The sequence below is a fragment of the Tamandua tetradactyla genome, chromosome 12, assembly GCF_023851605.1.
Source record: "Tamandua tetradactyla isolate mTamTet1 chromosome 12, mTamTet1.pri, whole genome shotgun sequence".
In the NCBI taxonomy this organism is placed as follows: Eukaryota; Metazoa; Chordata; class Mammalia; order Pilosa; family Myrmecophagidae; genus Tamandua; species Tamandua tetradactyla.
This window is the reverse complement of record NC_135338.1, coordinates 96,024,568-96,047,202: the sequence shown is the minus strand read 5'-3', so window position 1 is coordinate 96,047,202 and position 22,635 is coordinate 96,024,568. Positions and strand designations below refer to the sequence as shown.

The window sequence follows — 22,635 nt, the reverse complement described above, 5'->3', positions numbered from 1 at the left end:
TGTGGGTCCTTCTGACTTGCAGCCCCCTGTGCCTCGTGACGGGGCTCAGCCTTCCTGAGTCTGAGCTCGCTCTTCCGCAGTGAAGTGCAGTCTGCAGTGCTCTCATCAGAGATCTTTGCCTGCTCTGGGAACTGAAGTTCCAAACTGGAATCAACCACGTAGGAAAAAGGGAGGCATTGCCAGCTCTGCTCCCTTGTTGTTCCCCTATCAAAGGAGTAGGAAGGGAAAGAGAAGGTCTCTGGAGAGACAGTTTGGACCACCCTGCTGGGCGGAACACCTGTTGGGGCATCAGGCTTTCTCTGATTGTACACTTGTGCTGTTATGGTGCGGTTAGAAGAACAAAAGCCACAGCAGGTCTGAAAACAAGGCAACAGTTCGGGAAGGGAATGCCATGTGCATGTCTGAGCACGTGTCTCTCAGAAACTTGCACTTACCAAAAAGGCTGCAAGGATGTTTCTTTTTCTTTTTGTTTATAAGTGCTGCATAACAAAGTAATTGGGTAATTAGGAATGGATTAGTGACAGCAGAGAGGCTGATAGCTACAAGACCGTATGTGTGTGTGTGTGTGTGCGCGCGCGCTCACTCTGTGACCTCTGAGTATATAGCAAGCTTGACTCATTTCCCTGACCTGCCTTTAAGCTTTAAGAGAATAGAAGAGAACTCCCCAAGGGGTGTTTGGAAATGGCAGGGGGGAGGAGAGCTTGCTTTCAGAGCCCAGGTCCAGGGATGCCAAATCCTGCCATACCTGGAACATTGCTCTACAAGTAAGCCTTTCCTTGCCTCAGGCCAGTCCTAGCCCTGTGGACTGTGCCATGGACCTGAGGCCTAGGCAGGCAGGGCAAGCTCCGGGTCTTCTCTTACGTCCTTGGAAGCGATGGGCCTTTGTACATTTTATTGGCTTTTGGTTTAAGGAATGCAGAGAGAGGAAGAGCAGAGGTGAGTAAGAGGGTCTTGGGGGTTAGATGATGAAGGTTTGAGGACATAGTGCTTTTTTCTGACTTGACAATAGTTTGATAAGCACCTTCAGCAGCTCTGGGGAGAAGAATGATGGATTTCCTGTCATGTATCTGGTGGGTCTAATGAGGTGACTCACTCTTGTCCCTATTCTCAAAGGACCAAGAGAAACATCTTTACCGGGGGCCCTGGGGATCTGCAAACCAAGGCAGCCACTTGTGAGGAGGATAATACACTAGGATGGGTCATGTATCCCCGCTACTTGCAGGGAGACAAGGCTGGGGAATGGTAACGAGCACAGGCTCGGGAGTCAGACTGCTTGGTTGGAATTCCTGCAGCGCCACTTTATTAGTTGTCTGTCCTTGGGCAAGTCCCTGCTCTGTGCCTCACTGTCCCTATGTGTAAAATGGGGAAAATAATAGTACCAACCTCATGGAGCTGTTATAAGATTAAAGAGGTTACATTTCCAGGGCCCAATACGTGGGAAGCAGACAATAATGAGAATGGCGGTGATGATGGTGGCGGTGGTGGTGGCTTCTCCAGCTAACTCCTCAATCCATCACTCCGGGGAAGCTGCTCTCATTAAGGGCAGTTCCTCGCTGTCAAATAAATGGCCTATTTTTATTCTCATCCTCCATTGCCTGAGTGTATGGTGCTCTTGAACTTCTGGTTCTCCTCCACTTCTCTGACTTATTTTTTCCCTTTCTCTTGCCCACATTTTAAATATTGAAATTTTCTTTGGTTCTTACCTTTGATTTTATTCTCTTCTCTCTCTGCAGTCTTCCTGGGTGACCCCTTTTCTTCCCATGGCCTTGGAGCCTGTGGGGGGACACTTCTCCCATAATTCTTACTCCAGCCCTTTCAGAGCCCAACATAATGTAGAGAAGTAGGGAGAGTTTTAGATCAAAGGCTCTTAAGAAATTATGTTGACAACTCACTATCCATTAACTTCATGAGAACAAATTCAAAGAAACAACCTTTCACAAAGGGTTTAAATCTCAATATTATATTTTCTCCAAACTTCTCCCCACTCTGGGTCCTTCCCCTATGTCACTCTAACAGCCTGTAACAATGAGAACAGAAGAGGCCAGGGGAGTTTGTTGTTTGGTCTCATTGCCCATGGTCTCCAAATCTGGTAAATGACGTGCTCTGTGGACCGAGCAAGATAAGGGCAGGGGTTTTGGAGTGAGGCCGCCTGTACGTGGACACCAGCTTTGCCACTGTCTCCCTCACCCTCTCTAGGCCTCTTCTGCTCTGAAGACCTCTTCCCACAGCCCACGTGCTGAGCCTGTTGTTTTCTGGTGCCGGATCCTGACTTCCTCTTTCCTGGTTTGCCCCCCTCCCTCCCCTCTTGTTTGCTCAAGTCCCTCCTCTTGTAGCTTCCAAGGGAGCGGGGCATGTGGGGTAAAATCTTACCTGTTTCCTTTCGTTCTCAGGACTGGATTAATACCATTTTTTCTTTTAGATGTAGAGTTCTAGCTTGAAAATTTGTCCATCAAAAATTCGAAGAGAATTGCTCAATACAATAAAAAATAGTAATGTTGTTTCGAAGATTCCATTATCTTTGTGATCACCATTCATTTGTAAATGTGACCGATCCCTCCCTCCTGGAAGGTCTTAGTGTCTTCTCTTAATTTCCAGGGCTGTGCCTTGATGTATGCGTGTGTGTGTGTGTGTGTGTGTGTGTGTGTGTGTGTTCTCCTGGGAACTGGGGAAATTTTTCCAGAAAGTCTTTTCTTCCTCTTATCTTTCCTAGTCACCCTTTCTCTCCCTGGAACATCTTTTAATCATACGGACGGTGGATCCTTGGATGGAGTCTTTAATTTTCTTAATTTTTCTTTCCTGTTTATCATCTCTCTCGCTTTTGTTTGATTCTCAGAAACATTTCCTTCACTTTATCTTTCACTCTTCTTTTGACTTTTAAATTTCGATGATCATGTTTTAATGCTCAAGCACTCTTTCTTAATTTCTAGTTGTTCACATTTTGCATGCCTTCTTGCTTAACAGAGGCGGTATCTCCGTTTATCTGAGGATGTTAGTGATTTTTTAAAGTTTTCTTCTGCTCTTTGCTTTGTCTGTTTCCTGCAAATCTATGATTTTCTGTTTGTTTTGTGCTATCTTTTTCATGCTGGCAGCTTTGCTAAAGTGTCTGGTGATCCTTGATTGTGCCTTCATATTTTGGAACGGAGCACTAGAAAGCAAATAAGATCTCGTGGGGGAGTGAGGGTGGCTCGTCAAGTGGCAGACTTCCTTGGTGCATAATCAGAGTGAGCTCGACATTTCATTGGGAGACCCCTTCATGCTTGATATCTAGAAGTTTTTTGTGAGACAGTCTCTTCCTCCAGAGAAGCATTCTGTAATCCCTTGTGGAGTCACAGTGTGAGATGAGGCTGCAGGGAAGTGGGTAGGCAGGTTTATATCTAGAAACCTATTGTTTTAGGAGCAGGAAGAAGGGGTTCAGCTTCAGGCTGCATCATTACCCATCTCTGAACCTTTTGGGTTTAATTTCTCTGGGAATAAACCACTAGACTGCTGTGGAGTAGGCAAGGTTTTGGCCTCAATGCCCTGTTTGCACCCATGAGCCTCACCGCAGCCTTTCTAAGTATCCTAAAGAGTCAAGTACTGAGACCCGGGGCGGGCCGCGGTGGCTCAGCGGGCAAGAGTGCTTGCCTGCCATGCTGGAGGACCCCGGTTCGATTCCCGGCCCCAGCCCATGTAAAAAACAAACAAATAAAAACAAAATATAATAAAATAAGAAAATGTTTCCCTTTCTTCCATCCTTCCTTCCTTCTCTGTCTTTCTTTCCTTCCTTTCCTCCCTCTCTCTTTAAAAAAAAAATAAGAAAAAAAAAAAAAAAAGTACTGAGACCCCCTTCCCTGCCCAGCAAAACTGACTTCCCATGAACACTTCACCCCTGCAGGCTCATTGGTTTCTCTGTCCTCTATTCTCTGCTTTTCTCCTTTGGCTTTTCGTCCTCCATACTGGTGTTGAAATATCTTGTTTGCTATTGTCTCCTCTCCCTTTTTCTTTTTCTTTATGCACAGATATTTCTTTAATTCCGTTATATTTTAGTGGCATTTGGGGAGGGAACGAGAATAAAGATCAGGGCTTTTCCTATTTAACTGGAAGCCATTATGAAATTTCTCAAAAAGTTTACAAGGTGTTGTAAGGAATTGGCTTCGTTTTGCAAGGCAGGTGATTATTGCAGGTATCTGGGCAACCACTTATTGTTATTTTTCCACATGTTCTCCAAATGCAGTCACATACTTGTCGTGGGTTGGGATAAGCCTGCCTGTGCTAGCTGAGTGGAATACAGGGTCCTTAGTTTGCATTTCCAGCCTTCCATTTAGTTCTGCCTCATTGGTGCTCCACCTTTCTAACTGATGGGAAATATTCTCTTCATAAACTTCAGTGAGATGTAATGAATTTCTGCAGTAGAAATATTGTTCAAGCTGAAAAACCAAATTGCACTGGGCACTTTGTCTGGGGACCGCGTGTCTAGCAAACAGCCATTTCCAACTCTATGCACATAAAGCCATGAATGGTCACAGCTAATTCACTTTACAGGGGTTTTATGTGTACGTATGGGACAGTCGCACCACCAAATACAATCATTGCTCTACAAAGGCTGCAACATTAATTACCTCTGTTAACTTTTGCTGTTGAATGACCTGATTTATTAGGTTTCTTCTTTGGGTTAGAAAATGTTAGTGTTAGGATTGGTGAAGACGTGATTAATGTTCTCTGAAACCTTTGGGAAAATATGGATTTTTTAAGAGTGGCAAAGTTGGCCCAGCTGCCAGGAGACTAATGGTGACACGGCCTAATTACAGGGCTATCACCTGTGACCCCTGGCTCACGTGAGTGCCAGGTCTTGATTGGGCTTGGTTCTCTGTGGACAGGTGAGGGTTGATAGCAGGCCTGGTGAATGCTGAATGAGACCCATGGAGGACCCTGACAGCACCACTGGAAAGGCTCTCACGCTCTAAGAGCAGAGATTTTAGCTCCTGGTTCTCATGGGAGTCACATGGGAGCTCTCAAAATCCTGATGCCCGTGCTACACTACCAGACCAGTTAAACTGGAACCTCGGGTGGTGGGGCCTGAGGGTCTGCTAGGATTTTAAAGCTCCCCAGGGGAAGAGGCTGGGAGTATGAACCACTGCTATATTGATTAAAATAGAATCTTGTGATTGCTCTTTAAGCAATATTTGTTTACAATTTTTGTTATTTTGCACGAATTTGATTTGCGGGGAAGTGAAAATAATTCAGTTTAGTCATTAGGATTCCGTGTTTTACTTTGCAGCTGTTTCCATGGTGTGATTGGGTGGGAGTTTCTCTCGAGAAAGAAACTTTTCAGGTTGGTTCTCTGAATTCGGAATTCACAGCATTGGGGAAATGCTTTTCCAATGGGTTTTGCTCTTATGGGAGATATGGTGCCAAAAATAGCCAAAATAATGATGAGCCACTACCAAGCATCCCTAGAAGAACTGAGAATAGGTTCTTAGACAAGCACTGTACACGAAAGCTCCTAGCAGCACTGTTGCCAGTAGTTAAAAGGGGGAAGCAACCAAAATGTCCATGAAGAAATGAATTGATGAACAGACTGGGATATATCTATCCAACAGAATATTATTCAGCCATAAATGAGAATGAAGTATTGTTACATGGATGAACCTTGAAAGCATGCAAAGTGAAGGAAGCCAGGTACAAAAGGTGGTGTTATTGTGTTGCATTCTTTCATTTTATATGAAATACCCAGAGCAGATAAATCCATGTATAGGAAAAGCAGATTAGTGGTTTCCAGAGGCCAGTGGGAGGGGAGAATGGGGGGTATCTGCTTATCAGGGACGGGGTTGTCTTTTGGAGCGATGAAAATATTTTGGAACTCGATAGAGGTGGTGGTTGCCTGACAGTGTGAATGCACTACCTGTCCCTGAACTGTTCACTTTAAAATGGTTAATGTTATGTTAAGTGGATTTTGTCTCACTAAAAAAATTCCTGGGTTTAAGACTTCAAAATAAAGAAAAGCTATTGTTCACCAACCACAACAAGAGAAAGTGTAAGAAAGAGCCATTTTAGGGAGGGCTTTCATGGTAATGTGACCCAAACCAATGTTGATTAATGAAAAGCCCTATTGCTTCTCCACCTCGTCCTGCAAATAACCAGGGGAGGGGCCTGTGGGCAGGAGTCTCACCTCACGGGGTCTCGTGTCTCCCATGGCGCGTGCAGGTCCCGTGGCAGTCATCAGCGGCGAGGAAGACTCGGCCAGCCCTCTGCACCACATCAACCACGGTGTCACCACGCCCTCCTCACTGGACACCGGCCCCGACACGGTGGTCATTGGCATGACACGCATCCCGGTCATTGAAAACCCCCAGTACTTCCGCCAGGGCCACAACTGCCACAAGCCAGACACGTGTGAGTACTGGGATGGGATGCTGTCCCTCCTGGGGGGCGGGGGGCGGTGGTGGGTGGCCGTAGGCCGGGTTGGGGGCTCTTGAACTTCTGGGGGGACCTCCTTCCTGCCAACCTCCCATTCTCTACCAGCCCCGCCCTGCTGTCTCCAAACCTGAAGACAAGCCATGGCAGGGAGACCCCAGTGGGGAAGAGTCAGCTAGACAGGGGTTCCACAGGCCTGCCTCTCCTGCCCTCCTTTCTTCAGTGGGTTCAGTGGGGCCCGGGGTGGAGAGGGCTGAGTGGGGAACAGCCTGGAGGCAGGAGGCCCAGCCGCACACAGAGTGAGCTGGTGATAAGGTAGAGACACAGACGAGGCTGGCCTTCTCGGGGGACCTGCCCTTAGGAAGCGTGACTCTTTGTCCAGCCAACAGCCCTTGAGGTCACAGATCCCCCATCCAAGCCTCCAAGACAGGGGAAGAGAATGAAGGACCGTGGGTACTGTCTGAATGGAAACATCTCTCTAGCTGCCCCTCCAGTGCCCTGAAATGTGCTCTTTCTGAGAATGGGACCCCAGACCAAGCACCAGGAACCCTCAGCTCATCACTGCAGATGTTCCCTCTCAGCTCAGAGGCCTCAGGGCAGCTGTCTCCTCATCTCTCATCTCCTACTCTTCCAGCCCCTCTTTGCATTTGCAGCTGAGCTCTATTAGGGCCTCTCTCAGCCCCCCTCTTATTTGATGCTTTATCCTCTTGCTGTCTGCAAGCTCAGTGGGCCCAGCAGCACCCATCCCCACCCCCTTTCCCTACTGGCACCTCTGGGGATGATCTGATGCTCTAGGAGAGATCACAGAGGTGGCAGGAGATGGGGGCACCAGCGACTGCCTTTGAACTTGGAGGGCAACAATGATCTGCTAGGTTCAGACCTCAGTTTACAGACAGAAACCTTCCCACCAGGGTTCTCTTGGTCCTCCAGTGGGTCCCATCGTAGGCCTAGAAATAAGTTGGTTCTGGGCTTGCTCATCCCCTGGGCTGAGCTCTCTGTGCATGGACCACACTCGTGTCGCTCACAGAGCCACTGCTGCTCGTGCAAGCGCATCTCACAGCAGAGAGGGCATTTGGCCACCCCCTTGGCCTTTGCTTCAGTCCCTCTGGCTCAGAGTTTTAGGGAGAGGATTGTCCCAATGGGAGGGACAGGCTGAAGTCAGAAATAAGGTCATCATTTGCCTCTCGAACTTGGGTGTGCTTCAGACTCTGTCTCAGCATCCATCAGGTACTGGCCATCAGCATCAGGAGAAGGATACCTGGGTCCTGAACCAGGGCTGGGCAAAGGAAGAAAGGTGCCTGGGATTCAGAGAAATAGTCAGAAACACAGTGGAAAGAAATCTTCTGCTCTGGCTCAAACTCTTGCTTGAGAGCAGGTGCATCCTGGTATGACCTGGGTGTAGAAGGGGCAAGCCCTTCTCCAGTATTAGTGTGGTGCCAAGTTCTGGACTGTGGTTGATGTTGCTAGCTTTCTAGCAAGCTGTAGATACTTGAACAGCGATTAGGCATTGGCGTGTTGAATATATTCCTTTTGGTGAATGCTCTGGGCTGCTGGTGCAGAAATGATCCCTGAGCCATGTCTGTGTTGGCTTCGCACCCCCATTCCTGGCACACGTGCCAGATGGGCTGGGTCCAGCATGGGAGAAGGAAGTCTCCTCTGATCCCTTAGAGTACGTGTCCCAGGAGAAACATGGGGCCATAGCGAGCTGTGGGCTCTGAGCAGATGCCTTTTGACAATCAACACAATCATGGGCACACAGCCAGGAGCTCCTGCACCAGGCAAGCCATCTGGAGGGAAAGCCCTCCTTCCAGAGCTCTTCGGGTTTGCGGTTGGAAGTGTCCCTTTTCAGGATCGCGACAGTAATTCAGCGTGAGCTAGAAGGGTCAGTGACGAAGTCTTGGTGGAGCAGGAGTGGGGGTGGAGCAGTGGCTGCCCGAGGAAAATCATGAGGTGACTCCAGATTGTCAAAACCCTCTGTCATCAGGGCAAGTGTCTCTTTCAGGGAAGTGGTGTGTTTTGTTCTATCAGTAGACATTGTAAATGTTTGTGGAAAGCATGTGTGGCCTGACACACAGTGTGCGGGAGTGTTGCCACTGGGTTTGGCTACCGCTCCTCTGGTAATCCACGGCCGGCTCACATAGAGTGCAGGGGACACACCCACTGCCCCCCTCGGTGGAGATTTACCAGCTGAGACGGCAGCCGGGTCTCATTACAAAGGCACGGTCAGCCTTGGAGACCAGCTCCAAGACGCATCCCCACGTGTGATGAGACAGCATCATAAATATTAAAACCACATGCGCCTTGGCCAATAAATAAGCAGAGTGCATTTGCATTGCCCTGGACAAGACGGGGTCACCACTTTGGGGGTATGGAGAGAAAATGGGGGATTAAGAGAGGAGAAGTGCTCACATTTGGCTCTGACTCCCTTCATCCCATTTGAAAATGCGTCATGTGGGAAAAATTGCAGGATGCAGAACATAGTGCTGCCTGGCTTCGGGCATCGTCTCCCCAACCCCCACCCTGTAATGGATTTAGCACAAAAGCACCTTCATGCTTTACACATGTGTTTATCATAAATGGTGGAAACTTTCTGACCAGAATGCATTGGAAGCCGCTCCTCTCCTGGCTTCTCCCTTTCCCTGTCTTCAATCCGGTTCATGCCATTTTTCTTGGCATGTTGGGGCTGCAAGGACATTTAGAATCAGCCAGTGCAATCCTTCGGCAGATGCTCGTGCCCCGCCTGCGTCCCCAGCGAGGCGGTTGTTCAACATCGTCTTTATTCAGAATTTGTTCTGCCTTCCCAGGGGATCGGAGAGGCTGGATAAAAATGCCCCTCCTTGGCAGCATGTGTGCGCCCTGAAGCGGGATAGAGCCCGCCCCTCTCATTATTTATTTAGAGCCTCTGGTTCTCCAAAGCATTGGGAAATGGGTCCAGTCCCCCCACCCCACCACACGGCGGAGGGGCCTGGACTTTCGGCTGGGTCCTACAGGATGAGTCATCGAGGGGCCAGGCCAGACGCGTCCTGGGGAGGAGGGAGAAGGCATCTGTAGCGAGGTCAGGTGCTCCGTGACCTTTGTCACTTGATGGCATCTTTGGGCTGAGATAGAGTCCTTCAGTCCTGCGTGTGCAGGGACTGAGCTGCTTGCTGCTGCCTTAGGAATTGCTCCTGGGCCCTTCCCCGCAAGGCTGGCTGGAAAGCTCCTCTGCTTCCTTGAAGGCCCCAGGGTTTTTCTGTTCATCCTCTTTTCTGAAATCCATCCTCAGAAGATGACTTTGCCTCTTGGTTGAGAAGGCAGAGGCTGTGGGGCGAGGTAACCTTTGTCCTTCCTTCCTTCCCTTCCCAGATGGGAATACCTGCCCTTGTTCAGGAATATTCCATCTCCCCAGATCCCTGCCAGCCTCTCCAGTCCTTTCCTCTCATCTCCTTCTCCAGCTATGGTCTGTTTGCTCCTTTCAGTCACCCCAGACACCTTGAAATTCCTTGTCCTGAGGTTCCATTTCTATTTCCATTTCCCAGGAACCTTAAGTTCTCCGACTTTGAACTCTTTGCTAAATTTAACCTTATTCCTTTGAGTCTTTCCTTGTTAGCATCCATGTCACTTACACTGTTTGGGTTTTTCTCTCTTGCATCTATGCAGTAAATATTTATTGAGGATTTGTGTCAGGCCTTCTGTTAGGTGCTGGAAACAAAGGAGAAGGAGAAACACAGGGTCCTTACCCCATGGGTTCCCTGCTGACCAGGACTGGCCCCGGGATGCAGATCACACCCTCTGTCCCCCTTGGGACAACCCAAGAAACCTGTTTTCAACTTTTCCCTCTACTGCTGGTTTCCTCTTTCCTATCACCAATCACACACCTCCAGTTGTTACCTTAGTATAATTTTCCTGCTTGAAATGTCCTTCTGCCTTCTCCAAACCCCCAGTGTCCTTTTCTTCCCTCTATACCCTGTTCATCTTTTTCATTCATTTAGTTTATTTTGTTCTTAGGGAAGTTGTAGGTTTTCAGAAATAGGCAGAAAATGCCGAGTTCCTGTGCACCCTCCCCTCCGTTATTAACACCTACATTAGTGTGGTATGTTGGCTGTAATTGATGAAAGAATATCATTATAATTGTACTATTAACTATAGCCCATATTTTACGTTAGGGCTCACTGTTCATGTTACACAATCTTATGCGTTTTTTTTTTTTAATTTTACTCTAGCAACATGGATACAACCTAAAATTTCCCCTTTAACCACATTAAAATGCTTAATTCTCTGCTGTTAATTAGTCACAATATTGTGCAACCATCACCACCGTCCATTACCAAAACTTCTCTGTTACCCCAAGTAGAAGCTCTGTACCATTCAAACTCCCCCATCCCAACTCCTACTCCAGCCTCTGGTAAACTGTGTTCTAGTTTCCGACTCCATGAATTTGTTTATTCTAATTATTTCCTATCGGTGACATCATACAACGTTTGTACGTCTGACTTATTTCACTCAACATGATGTCTTCAGGGTTCGTCCATCTTGTCTCATGTATCAGGATTTCATTTCTTTTTACGGCAGACCCTCTTCATCTTTTAATGCCTGGTTTACCTCCAATCCCTTGGAGGTTCTCCCAAAGCTATGTGGTCCCAGGTGACCTTTCTTTCCTTGAAACTCATGGTTTAAATAAGCACCGTGTACTGGGCTGACATTAAGTGCCTCAAACCCTAAGTCTTTGTGTCACTTCTCGAACACACATGCCCCGTTTCCCAAATCTGACGTGGAGTTCATTCTAAGAAGCAACGTGTATGTGTCACAAATCATCTGTCAGTGTCAAGGAAGATGTGTGCTGTGTGACAGGTGATGCCTGACAAACGTGCCCCTTGCTACAGCCCGGCTCGCTAAGGTATTAGAAGGCGAACTTGGTTGTATCAACAGCTTCCTGTGGATCAAGAGTTGCGCTGGTGCTTGACGTGTTTTATCTCATTCCATTTTTAACTGGCTCTCTGATGGAGGTGTTATTATTCTCATTTTATTGATAAAAAACTGTGGCTCAATGAGCTTAAGAAACTTGTTCCAGGTGATGGCTATTAAGTGAGAGGGCTGCACAATGAAATATTATTCAGCCGTGAAAAGGAATGAAGTTTGGACACATGCTAAAATGTGGATGAATCTTGAAGATATCATGTTGAGTGAAATAAACCAGATACAAAAAGACAAATGTACGATATTACTTAAGACATGCCTAGAATAAGCAAACTTCATAGAGACAGATAAAAGATTATAGGTTACCAGGGGTAGGAGGGTGGGTTGGGTAGAGGAAGGGGAGTTACTGCTTAATGGGTGCAGAGTTTCTTTTTGAGCTGATAAAAAAGTTGGGGCAATGGGTACTTGTGATGGTAGCACAATATTGTAATTAATGCTGGTGAATTGTACACTTGGAAGTGGCTAAAATGGGAAATTTTGAGTTGTATATATGCAGTTAAAATAAAAAGGCTCTTTTTTTACTTCTCCAGATATGGTCTGTTTGCTCCTTCCAGTCGCTCCAGACACCTTGAAGTTCCTTGTCCTGAAGTTCCATTTCTATTTCCATTTCCCAGGAACCCTAAGTTCTCCGACTTTGATTTCCCTGCAAAACTTGACCTTATTCCTTTGAGTCTCTCCTCGTTGGCATCTGTATCACTTACATTGTTTGGGTTTTTCTCTCTTGCATATATTCTTTTTAAGGAACAAAAAAAGAGAGGGACTGAGATTAAAACCCAAATCTGCTAACTCCAGCACCCACTCTTTCCCTACCCAGTTGCATTTCCTAGAACTCCAGTGACAGTGCAGACATTTCTTCTATGCCTCTTGGACTCAGGGAAACAGGCTGCTGAGGAATGAGGGCAGTTTTATGGTGACTGGCTTTTCTCCTTGTTTCCAGGCTAAGGGCAGCCTGTGTCCAGGCTGTTTGGATTGTAATTCCCAGGAGACTCTTGGGAATCTCCTGGGGCCCTGTACTCTGGAGGCTGGGTCAGACCACAACTGTTGGCACTGCCCTCCCTTTCAGAAATCTCCGCCGAATCACCTGCCCAAGAGACCCCAGTTCCTTCAGACAAGGTGATACCTCGCTCTGGAATTAAGTCAGGTTCTTTTAACCTCATGTTAGATTGGCTTCCCCAGATCAGCTCTTGTCGAAGAATGCCCAGGCACTGTTGCGTTCTTAGTGTGCTCTCTGCAGTGTGTGTGTGCTTTTGTGTGCATGTGCTTGAGTGCACGTGCACCTTTCTTTCCTCTGCTTCAACCTATGCCAGTGGGGGCTGATTGCACCATTCTTAATTGGATCCTTAGATAAGCTTCTAGTGAGTAGCCTTCGCTTCTCAAAAAACATGGTCAGAGGCCAATTGCATGCTCACTACAGGACTGGCCCTTGATGTACTGACCAATGTGTCCAAGCCTTCCCAGCATCTCAACCCAGAGGAAAAGGGGTTCTGCCAGGTGCCAGCCCCGAGTCTCACCTTTCCAAGCATCCAAATCCTTTTCCTTTTTTGGTTTTCCTGCAGTCTGGCTATGCCTTCTCTTTCCCCATTCTTCATTGTCAAGCTGTCTCTGGCCTCTGAGGCTTCCCTCACGGGTTCTCTTTTTCCATGTGAGTCTTTGCAGTTTAGGAATACAGGTGTGCACTGGACCTTCAGCCCCTTCTGGCTGCTCACCCCTGGTCCTTCTTCCCCGTACCTGTCATGCATCCTCCCCTAGCTGACCTGGGGTCAGCTGCGTGCTGGGTCCTCTTCTCAGCCCTTCACTCTCAGGATGCTCTTAATACAACCTGATTCCTCCAACTTCCTTTTCTCCTTCATTCCTTGCGTCAATCAATCGATATCTATTGAGGCCTTATTAAGTTCTAAGTAGTCAGTAGCCTGCCTTGGGGATGGAGTGGAGTGGAGAAGCCACCCTTCCTTACTCCTCTTTGTCTACAGGGCAGCTATTTGGAAGTCCTGGCCTCACTGCCTTTCCCTAGGGCAATTGCCTAATGAACTTCCCTTAATGTAACAAAGCAAGGGCTTTCACAAAGATAACCAAATCTGGAACTGCTTGGTCAGTGCCCCTGTCTCTGGCACCACGGCTTCTTCCCTCAGGGGTCAGTCATGGAGTGGCTTATCTCCTCCTCCTCTTCTAAGTCAGTCAGCCATGGAGCTCTCTGTTCCTGGAACAGGAATTGCCAAAGCCAGTTTCCCAGCTGCAGCAGGGGACACAGACCCTCCTGGACAGTACAGTATTAACAGTACATTGGCATGATAGAGGTTTCTGTCACCTTCCATGCTAACACGGGGTAATGGTGGGTGTTTATTCCTAGCCATTTAGTTGAGCATAATGGACTTGCAGGTGAAATATGGAAAATGGGCTCCTTTGTCTGGGAGGCTGGGGCCCCTTCTGGAACCAGCAGCAAAGGCAGCAACAGCTGCAGGAGAAGCCTTTCTAGGTTTTCTCTAGCAGAAGTACAGGACTTGCCTGATTAAAGTAACTGCGTCAGGTTACAGGGCTGGGCTGGGAGCTCCTCCTCCACTGCGTGGCTGAGAAGGAGACACCAGCAGACCCGGAGCTGCCCTTTGCTCCCTGTGGTTGATCCAGGTTGATCCAGGCTAGAGAGAAGTAGGACTAAGGTGGGTGGGGAATTCTGTATCTCCTCCTCTCTTCTGCTGGTTGGATCTCCAGGTTCCCCTTAGGGAACTCCAGGTGGAATCCTGGATGAGGGTAATGGTGCCATTTAGCCTTATCCTGTTTTACCTGTTGTGTATCTCCAGGCCCTACTTGCCTACAGTCTTTCAGAGAACATTCTAAATGAACATAAATTAGTATTGTTCCCTTCTGATTTTTCAATCCTATATTCAGATTCAATTAGAAGGAGTAGCAGACCCCTGAGAAATCCTGTGATGCTAGGTTTGGTGAACCCAAAGTCTCTGGAGGGAAGGATGTCTACAAACGTATTATCAATTGTGTTTTCTTTCTAAAAAGAGCATGTTGGTGCAGAATGTGATAAATTGGGTGCCAAAGAAGTAAGCCCTGGGCCCACATGTTTGAGCTGTAATATCTCAGCCCCTGGAGGTTAACCTTTGCTTGGCTGGCTCCTGAGTTCCCCAGATCTTGAAATAATCCAAACATGGTGCTTGCCATTTTTTCTCTATCCCAGGAAAGAAAAAAAAAATCAAATGATGTCATTCCCCCTAAATTATCTGAAAACTTAGACATTCCTGGGCATGCCCTTAGGAGCTGTGGCCAACTTATTCAAAGGGCAAGACCCAAATTTGTCTCCCTGGATCAAGACAACCTGCCTTCCCGTTGATTATCATGACCTCATCTGTTCCAGTCTTCACTGCCATAATCACATATTCAAAGTTAGTAGTGGCATGCAGTCATGCTAATTAAGTAATTAGGTTTAATTATGCTCACTGTAAATACATGGTAATTGGCTAAAAAAGTACTTGGGGATAAGCATGTGCTTCATGATGGAGGAGGTGTAGAATGACAAGAGCCTCAGCTGGTCTGGAGGTATGTCATTTCAGGGGGAAGTGGGACCCCAGGGGAAGTTGCGCCCAAGAGCTGAGAATGAATAAGACATGGGAGTGGATCCTTCCTTTCCTGCCCAGAGCCCTAGCCACAGAAGAACTGCTTGTATTTGCCGTCAGTCTTGTCTTCAAGGAGAAAGATTCAGTCCCCTCCAGTAATTCTCTTTAGCTCACGTTTTCTCAGAGAGAAGTTTACTCTTCTTTGCCAGCTGGATCAAGGGATTCCAATCTGTGTTAGGGTTTTTTAAGAGTGATTATTCTCAACTGAGAAATATACACAGGAGTCATATAGGAATCAAAAGATGGGCTTTATTGCTGGATTGAAGAGGACCTAAGGCCAAAATGGGTTTCTTGATGTCTCTCCCAAGTCTTAAACTTGGATGCACAGACAGTAGTTGGGTTTGAAAGAGCAGATGTTGCCCACCTAGTTGCCTGGAAAGTCATGAGCTGCCTCACCTTTTACAAGTCAAAGAGCTAAGGAGTCCACCAGGAAGACCATCCATGCAAGGCGCTCTCCATTTTATGCATTAATCCTGCCCAGAAGAGAAGCATGGATGGCAGATGATAGATTATCCTACCCATCTCACCAATTGGAAAAACAACTTCTCCTCTCACAGGGGAAGATCCAGGAAAAGAGGTCGAGAGAAGGGCTGGAAATTACTTCCAGTGTCTCCAAGGTGATGGAGATTCCTATTTCTGAGAAGGGATGGCTGGTATACCAGGGCCTGCTGTTAGAAGGTAGGAAAGGGGAAAACGGGTACTGCCCCCAAGCCATTTGTTTGAGACAGTGAGGTTCTCCTGTTGTTAGTGGTGTTCCCTATTAGTTTTTTCTTTCCAGAAGCCCTTTATTGGAGAAAATGCTCCTCATCCGCATTTCCCATGAATGGGCATGAGTCATACTCCTGAAGGAAGCCATGCAAGGAGGCCGCCTGGGGATTCTCATTCCCATTGTGTTGTATTCTTAAGAGTCAGTTACCAGAAACTAAACCTTCACCCAGCCCTAAGCCAGGAATCCAAGAGCCCAATTGCCCTTACATTTCCTCCCCAGCTGCCTTTAATGTGGGGTTTCCCAAATTGTGCTCTGAACGATGTCAAAGACATTCCTCAAAAAAAAAAAAAAAAAAGTCCCATTGCCAAATACATTTGGGAAAACTGGATTAAATACATTTCTTACTGAGAGCCTCAATGCTAAAGGACATTGTGACATTCCAAGAAGGGACCCAGGTCTGCAGCATTTCCAGATTGAATGGGGCTGCTGACCTGATTTGTGAGGTGTACCCGTCTCCATCTCTGTGGACGTGTGTGTTCTGTGATCACATTTGGGCTGCTGTGGGCCAGGGGCTCTGTTTGTGCTGCCCCAGCAGATGTGGGGACTCACTCTGACAAAGTGCCCAGATGGGCCTGAACCCATCTGGCACATGCACTGTCACATTTCTTCCCAAGCCTTCAGGAGGGACAGGAAGTGGCTGCCTTCCATGGGAGTACCGTGTTGGGGTGGTGACATTTCTCAGCACTTCTGGCAGAACAACAGGTACTCTTCCTTCAAATGAATCAGGGGACTTTGGCTCTCTCGTTCACTGCCTAGAAGCTCCTGCAGGTGCTTCTAACATTTCCTAAACACCCAGATCTGGAGGTCCTGGTCCTGGCCAAATTTTTATTGCATTCCTCATTTCCAGCCAGATCTGCCCCTTAGGATTGGAATCTCAAGAGAGAGGTACAATCCAAGATGCAAGCTGCCTTCTCCATAGCTACTGTTTCCTAGCCACTGTGTGGAAGGTCAAAGTACCTCTGTATTTCAAAACGGGCCTGTGATGATCTTGACACGTAGTGGGTAAGGGCAGGGTCTGGCTTGGTGGCTAGGGTTTGAATTACCCTTGTTTGTTGGGGACCCCTTTTCATAGAAAAGAAAGTGGAATGGGAGTGGGTGGTCCTAGACCCTGGTCCTAGCCTACCGAGTTGATGAGTGCGTGACTGTGGATAAGTCTCTGAGGTAAGACCGTGTGACCACCTTAGTTGGTATTTCTGAGATGAAGTGGTATTAGAATTAGAAAGTGCTCTGTACACTTGCATAAGTTTAATGTACGCGATCATCCTTGCTTTTACAGTAATATTTTCCCAATGATTATGATTCCCTGTGTGCTGTTGGGGAAACCAGCTTGATGGTACCACAAATATGTGTTTTCAAAGCTCTCAGATATTTCTGCAAAGATCAGAATCTTTCCCTCCAGTGACTTTTCCCCTCCATCTCTAAGAAATAGCATTTTATCACCCAGACCCAGAGCCACAAAGATGGGATTGTAATATGTTGGTTGACAGGAAATGATTGATGTAGACGAGCAGGGGGCTCATGCCAATTTCCTTTTCGGTTAATGAGACTCAAGAGCTGTTGGCTCAACTAGGGGACGGCAGAGAGATTCAGAGTGGGCTCCTTTTGCCTTTGTTTAATTCTTCCCATTCCCAGCAAAACTTTGTTGAAAGCAGCAGTGCCCTCAGGCCTCTTCTGCTCCCCACCCAGGTGTGTCCCGCTGAGTTACTGGTCTGTCTGTGCTCATGTTCTATATCCACCATAGCTAGGACTTTGATGCCATGTGTGCAGCTAGCTCCGTTTTTGCTTAAACATGAGTATATATAGTCTGTACATTCTTTCCCATGAAATTTGTTCATAGGACCTGTAGGCACAAAAGCATATGTAACTAGTCTTATTCATGCATGAGGATATGTCTCATGTTTTGGGTACCTGTTGTATTGGTTGAAACCCTTTTGGCTGAAAGTACTAGAGCATCCTGACTCCCTGGACTTAAACAAAGGCCATTTGTCAACACATAACCCAAAGTAGGGAAGGCTCCTGGTGAAGTTTGGCAGGACTCAAGTTTTGCCTTTCTGTGACCCTCTTACATCTGCTTTCCTCACTGGTTTGGCTTTGAACCCACACTGGCTTTCTTCATAGTTACAAGATGGATGCAGGACTTCCAGCCATCACAGACACATGGACCAGGGTGAGACAGGATTCTTTTCTCATGTTGATTGAAATTGAGAAAAATTTTCCCCAAAGCCCCCAACTTTCTTTCACTCTGGTATCCTGGGCCAGAATTATATCCTATGTTTATTCATGAACCAGTTACCCCAGAGGGGAATGGAATTGTCACACACACCAAGCTGGTCAAGAGTCTACCCAGGGGCTGGGGATGGAATTCACTTCCTCTAAGGCATATGGCTGCTTGGAGGGGAGTGAATACCTCCACAGAATCAGAGTTCTGGAAGAAAGGGAAAGTGTTTCTAAGAAGTAAGGGTGCCTGCCACCTGATTATTCTCAAGGATAAAACACAGCAGTTATTCAGCCTTGTCAATAGCCATGTCCTGCTCTTGTAGGAACAGTCAATGGCCTCCAGGGGTGGGGGTGGGATGGTAGAAGGAAGATGAGAAAGTAAATCCCATTTAAATTTTGCTCCTTGTGTCTCTCCCCTTCCTAGGGAGAGCAGGCTGCTGATTTGTGGTGGTTGTCACTGCTCTTCTAGCCTGGTAAATTGCCTATTAATTTGCAAAGCTATTCTTATATGCCCAAACAAAGAGTAGTTTCTTCATGTGGTTTTAGCTGGACCTGCCTCCCTTGACCGAGGAAGCTGTGTGAATTCCTGGGAGCTACTGTGGTGTCTGTGTGTGTGTGTGGGGGGGGTGCAGCTTCATGGGTGGTGAGGAAAGGATCAGGGAGAACAGTGAAGAGAAGAGAAACAAATGACCATCTATGGGGCCAGGTTCTATACTTGAAGTACATTAAAGTAACAATGAAAACTTATACTTATCTAGCACTTAGTATATGCTAGGCACCGAAAACACTTTATAATAAGTCATTCAATCCTTGCAACAGCCAAATGAGGTAAGTGCCATGACTTTCTCATTCCACAGATGTGGGAACTGAGGTACGGGGAGAGGGGTGTGTTATGTCATTTGCCATAGTCTCACATCTAAGGAAGGACAAAACTGTGATCTGATGGACTCTACCAGCTTTCCTCCTCTCATTAAGATTTTGTCAGTGCATTAAGTCATAACTTGTAAGTGTTGTGACCCTGGGTTACCAATTAGGAAACTGGAATTCAGAGAACTTAGGGGACTCGCCCAAGGTCAGCAGCTAGCTGGCCGTTGGTGGAACCAGGATTCCAGCTCAAGAGTTTACATATGTGCCTCTTGCCCTGGCTGGGACTGCCTCCTCTCCCTGTTAGCGGTCCTTCTCTTCACCTTCATCCTGGCTCCTGGGAGATGGGGGATGTTCTTGGAGATTACCGACAGATACACATGTAGGTGACCCACTGTGCCCACCAGAGAGTCGGTAGAACGCAGTCCTGTTCTAGAGTTCCCGTGGCTCCTAAGTAGGCAGTGGGTCACCTGGAGCCTCAGAGGCCTGGGAGGTGGGCCTTCTAGAAGCAGGGGTCCAACTAGAGATGGTGGTTGGAGGTGATGCAAAGATCTACACCAAACGAGAAGGACATATGTCCTCGGAGCCAAGTTGGCCTGTTTCTGTGCAAAGCCTGCTCTTGTCCTGTGCTTGGTGGCTGCGTAGCTCAATTGGTCACTCAGATTGTGGCCATTGCTCTCACTGGGCTCTGTATCAGCTTTGGTGCCCAGACCTAGCATTGCTGGTGAAGCAGCAACTCTTCACATTGAATTTTGCTGAGTCAGGCAGCTCTAATGCCACTGATAATGACGAAGTGTTGGGATTAAACTCCTAATGGTTCATTGACTGGTTGAATTATGCTCAGTATAATTCTGAAAATAGATTTTAAATATGTACTCAGGGATTTGTGGGGATTTGTTACTTAGGAGCTTTAGCTCAATTGTGGCTGGGTTGACAAAGACATCAACACTGGTGGCCTGTACCTGGTCCATGGTGTCCATCCCAGGGAGACCCACCAGAACCCAGGGCAGCTCACTAGAGGGGATGTGGCAGGCTTGGGTGGTCCCTCCCTCTTTAGACACATCCCTTAGTGGGGGTCTTGAGATGATTGTCTTGGCTGAGCTGACCATTGCAAACCCCTCATGCTCCAAAAGTGGATGCAGACCCTCTTTCATGTTAATTGAAGTCAGTGAGGCAGGAGTTACCTCTCAGCCAGGTTCCACCGTTGAGTCTGTTTGGCATCCCTGAATCTCAGGCCTAAAGGAGGAGCTGTTTAAGGGGCTTCCATCTGGGGCTGAGCTTTTAAACACCCTTGCCTCTTTTACTTAATGCTAAGAGAATCTGGAGACAATAGAAGAGTTAATGTGGGCTCCTAAGTCTTCAGGGAACAACCTTCAGCAATTGAAAACATTATCCACCGTATGTTTCTTTCCATCAGGGACCTCAGCTGCCTTCCATTTTGGTGCAGAGCGGGTCAGAAGCCATTGAGGGCTGTTACCAGTGAGCCTGTGTGAGCAAAATGGGAGGTTAGAGTGAGATCGTATTCCTGTGGGAAAATGAGCCAGCGGTCTTTTTCAGAGCTTCCATTCCCCCGTTTAATCTCTGTCTGAAAGGGTATGTCCCCTTTCTTGAGGGATACATTACACCCAGCCAAACATGAGATAAAACCGTATCCTTAAGGAAGGGAGGAGGTACAAACAAAACCTGGAAATAAAGAAAAAATTACACTCCACTCTAATAAAGAAATTACTGACGTTCTACATTATGAACTATTAATTTTTAATGGCTGAGAAAGGAGTTGATTTATAATGCATCTTTCCCGGCTGCAGAGCCTGTCCCCAGCTAATAAATAAATGACAGATCCCTTGTATTAAAAGTATCAGTCATTTCACATTGTTGGAATGTAAATGGCGGGAGACATTGAATGGGAGGCTCAGGGAGGGGCCTTGCAGCTCCAGTGGGGAAAGGCACTGGCCCTGGAGCTTGGCCTACTTTTGAAACGGGTGTGGAGTGCATTCCTTCCTCCTGGTCTCTGCAAAGTGACCCAATTAGCTCAAGCTCCTATACTCAGGGAAAAAGTTCTTCAGGAAAGGTGATGGAATGCTTTGAGATGGTTAATGATACAAATGTAAATTCCTGGTCCTTGAGCACCCTTGGTCCCTGGCTTCTCCCCATTTATCCTGACCAGGCACCTTTGGGGTGCTTCATTGGGTCCCTCATGTTTCACTGGGATTACATGCAATAATTCATCCTTTGCTGATGGTGACCCATGACTCACAACTCCAGTTTACCTTTCTTCTTTGCATTGTTATGTGTTCTAGTTACATGTGCAACATGCATAGATTGCACAAAAATGAGCCCACTCTCTGCCTACGGTTTGATAATGTGAATTTGTCACTTAACATATCATAGATGTTTTTTTCAGGTCATTAAAAATTATGCAGCTATATGGTCGGGGCCATGTTCACATCGGTGCCATCAGAAGGCTGCAGCCATCAAAATGTGTACCTTTGTTGTCTAATACAATGCCAGCTCCAGAGTAAACACAGTGCAGCAGAGAACCGAGCACAGAGATGGCTTTCCTACAGACTTCCTAATTACCGCGCAGCCACCCTGCTGCAGGGTCACTGGAAGGAGGATGAGTCATGGGCACAATGACAACGTCCCCTGGGTGAGGGAGCCAAGTCCCCAAACATTCCCGGTGATAAAAGCACAATGTGAAGCATGTCAGGGGACCTCTGTGGAGAGCAAGGGGGAGCAGAGGCTTGGGTGAAGATTTCACAGGGGAGGGACTATTTGAACTGGAAAGTCACTGAGGATTTAGGAGGGCAGAGTTGGAAAGGGAGGACCTTTAGGGCAGCAGTAGCAGTGGCTAGAAGCAGTCAGAGGGCTTTGGAAGGGAGAAGTCGCAGCCCAGGTAGGAGTGGAGAAGAGCCCCCAGGCAGAGGCAGCTGGTCCTGCTGCTGTATTCAATAGTGTAGGTGCTTGAGACATTAATTATGAATTTATTCATAGAATTTGCACTTAAATAGTTTTGAGTCTTTGCTTACCACACTTGTCTTGTTAGCAGTTTCTCAGAAGTAGGTAATGAGTTGTGAAGTAAAGAAACCATCAGCAGTATAATAGAAAAGGTAAAATGAAGTCGGTTATTCTTGGTGAATTGAGGGATGGCTGCAGTTTCAAGCAGACATGGAAGGGACTGCAGAAAGTTCCAGAAAGTTGCTGAGATGAAACACTCACTCGATAGCCCTTTCATCGCAAGAAGCATTATTTGGAAAATGAGACAGATTTAGCGATCCCTGCCAGCAGGTTCTACTCCTTCTGATTTATTTATATTGTCTTCGTAGGCTTATAAAAATGGAAGTTTGCCTGGATTTCGAAACTAGCTTTTCTTTCCTTTCACATATGACTTCACTTCTTGATTTGTTGTCTATATTTCTAAACATAGATAGATCAGTGCCTTTTGCTTTGGAATACAACATAAACAAAAATAAACAGTGAAGGTCTGTGAAGCTGGTAAGAAGCGTGATCAGAGCCCTTATTCCTGTAAGAGCCTATTTCCATGTTGTAGGACCCAGGTGTGCCCGGCAGAATCCCAGAAGCCTTCGTCCCTCAGGCACCTGAGAGATCTTGTATTTGGCCATGTTTAAAAGTCGCAGCCAGGTGTCAAGACCTGGCTGGCCTTTGTTTTCTCACCAGCCAGTTGTAGTTGCAATGTTATCCTCGTTTATATTTTTGCCTTCAAATCTTGGACCTAAAATTACTCCAGCAATAGGACTTGGCCGGGAGCAGAGTTTTCCTTTCCTGCTCTTGAATTCTCTTATTTAACTTCCTTCTAGA

General features: G+C 47.0%; 1 protein-coding gene across 6 annotated transcripts in view; it reads left to right on the top strand.

The window, feature by feature from the left end:
• The window catches only part of NTRK3 (neurotrophic receptor tyrosine kinase 3), a 357,528-nt gene that overhangs the window by 203,076 nt on the left and 131,817 nt on the right, over window positions 1–22,635 (top strand). For all 6 annotated transcript variants that reach the window (XM_077124142.1, XM_077124141.1, XM_077124144.1 and 3 more), the window contains exon 12: window positions 6,184–6,372. In XM_077124142.1, coding sequence (XP_076980257.1) covers window positions 6,184–6,372 — 189 coding nt within the window. The remainder of the gene's footprint in view (window positions 1–6,183; window positions 6,373–22,635) is intronic.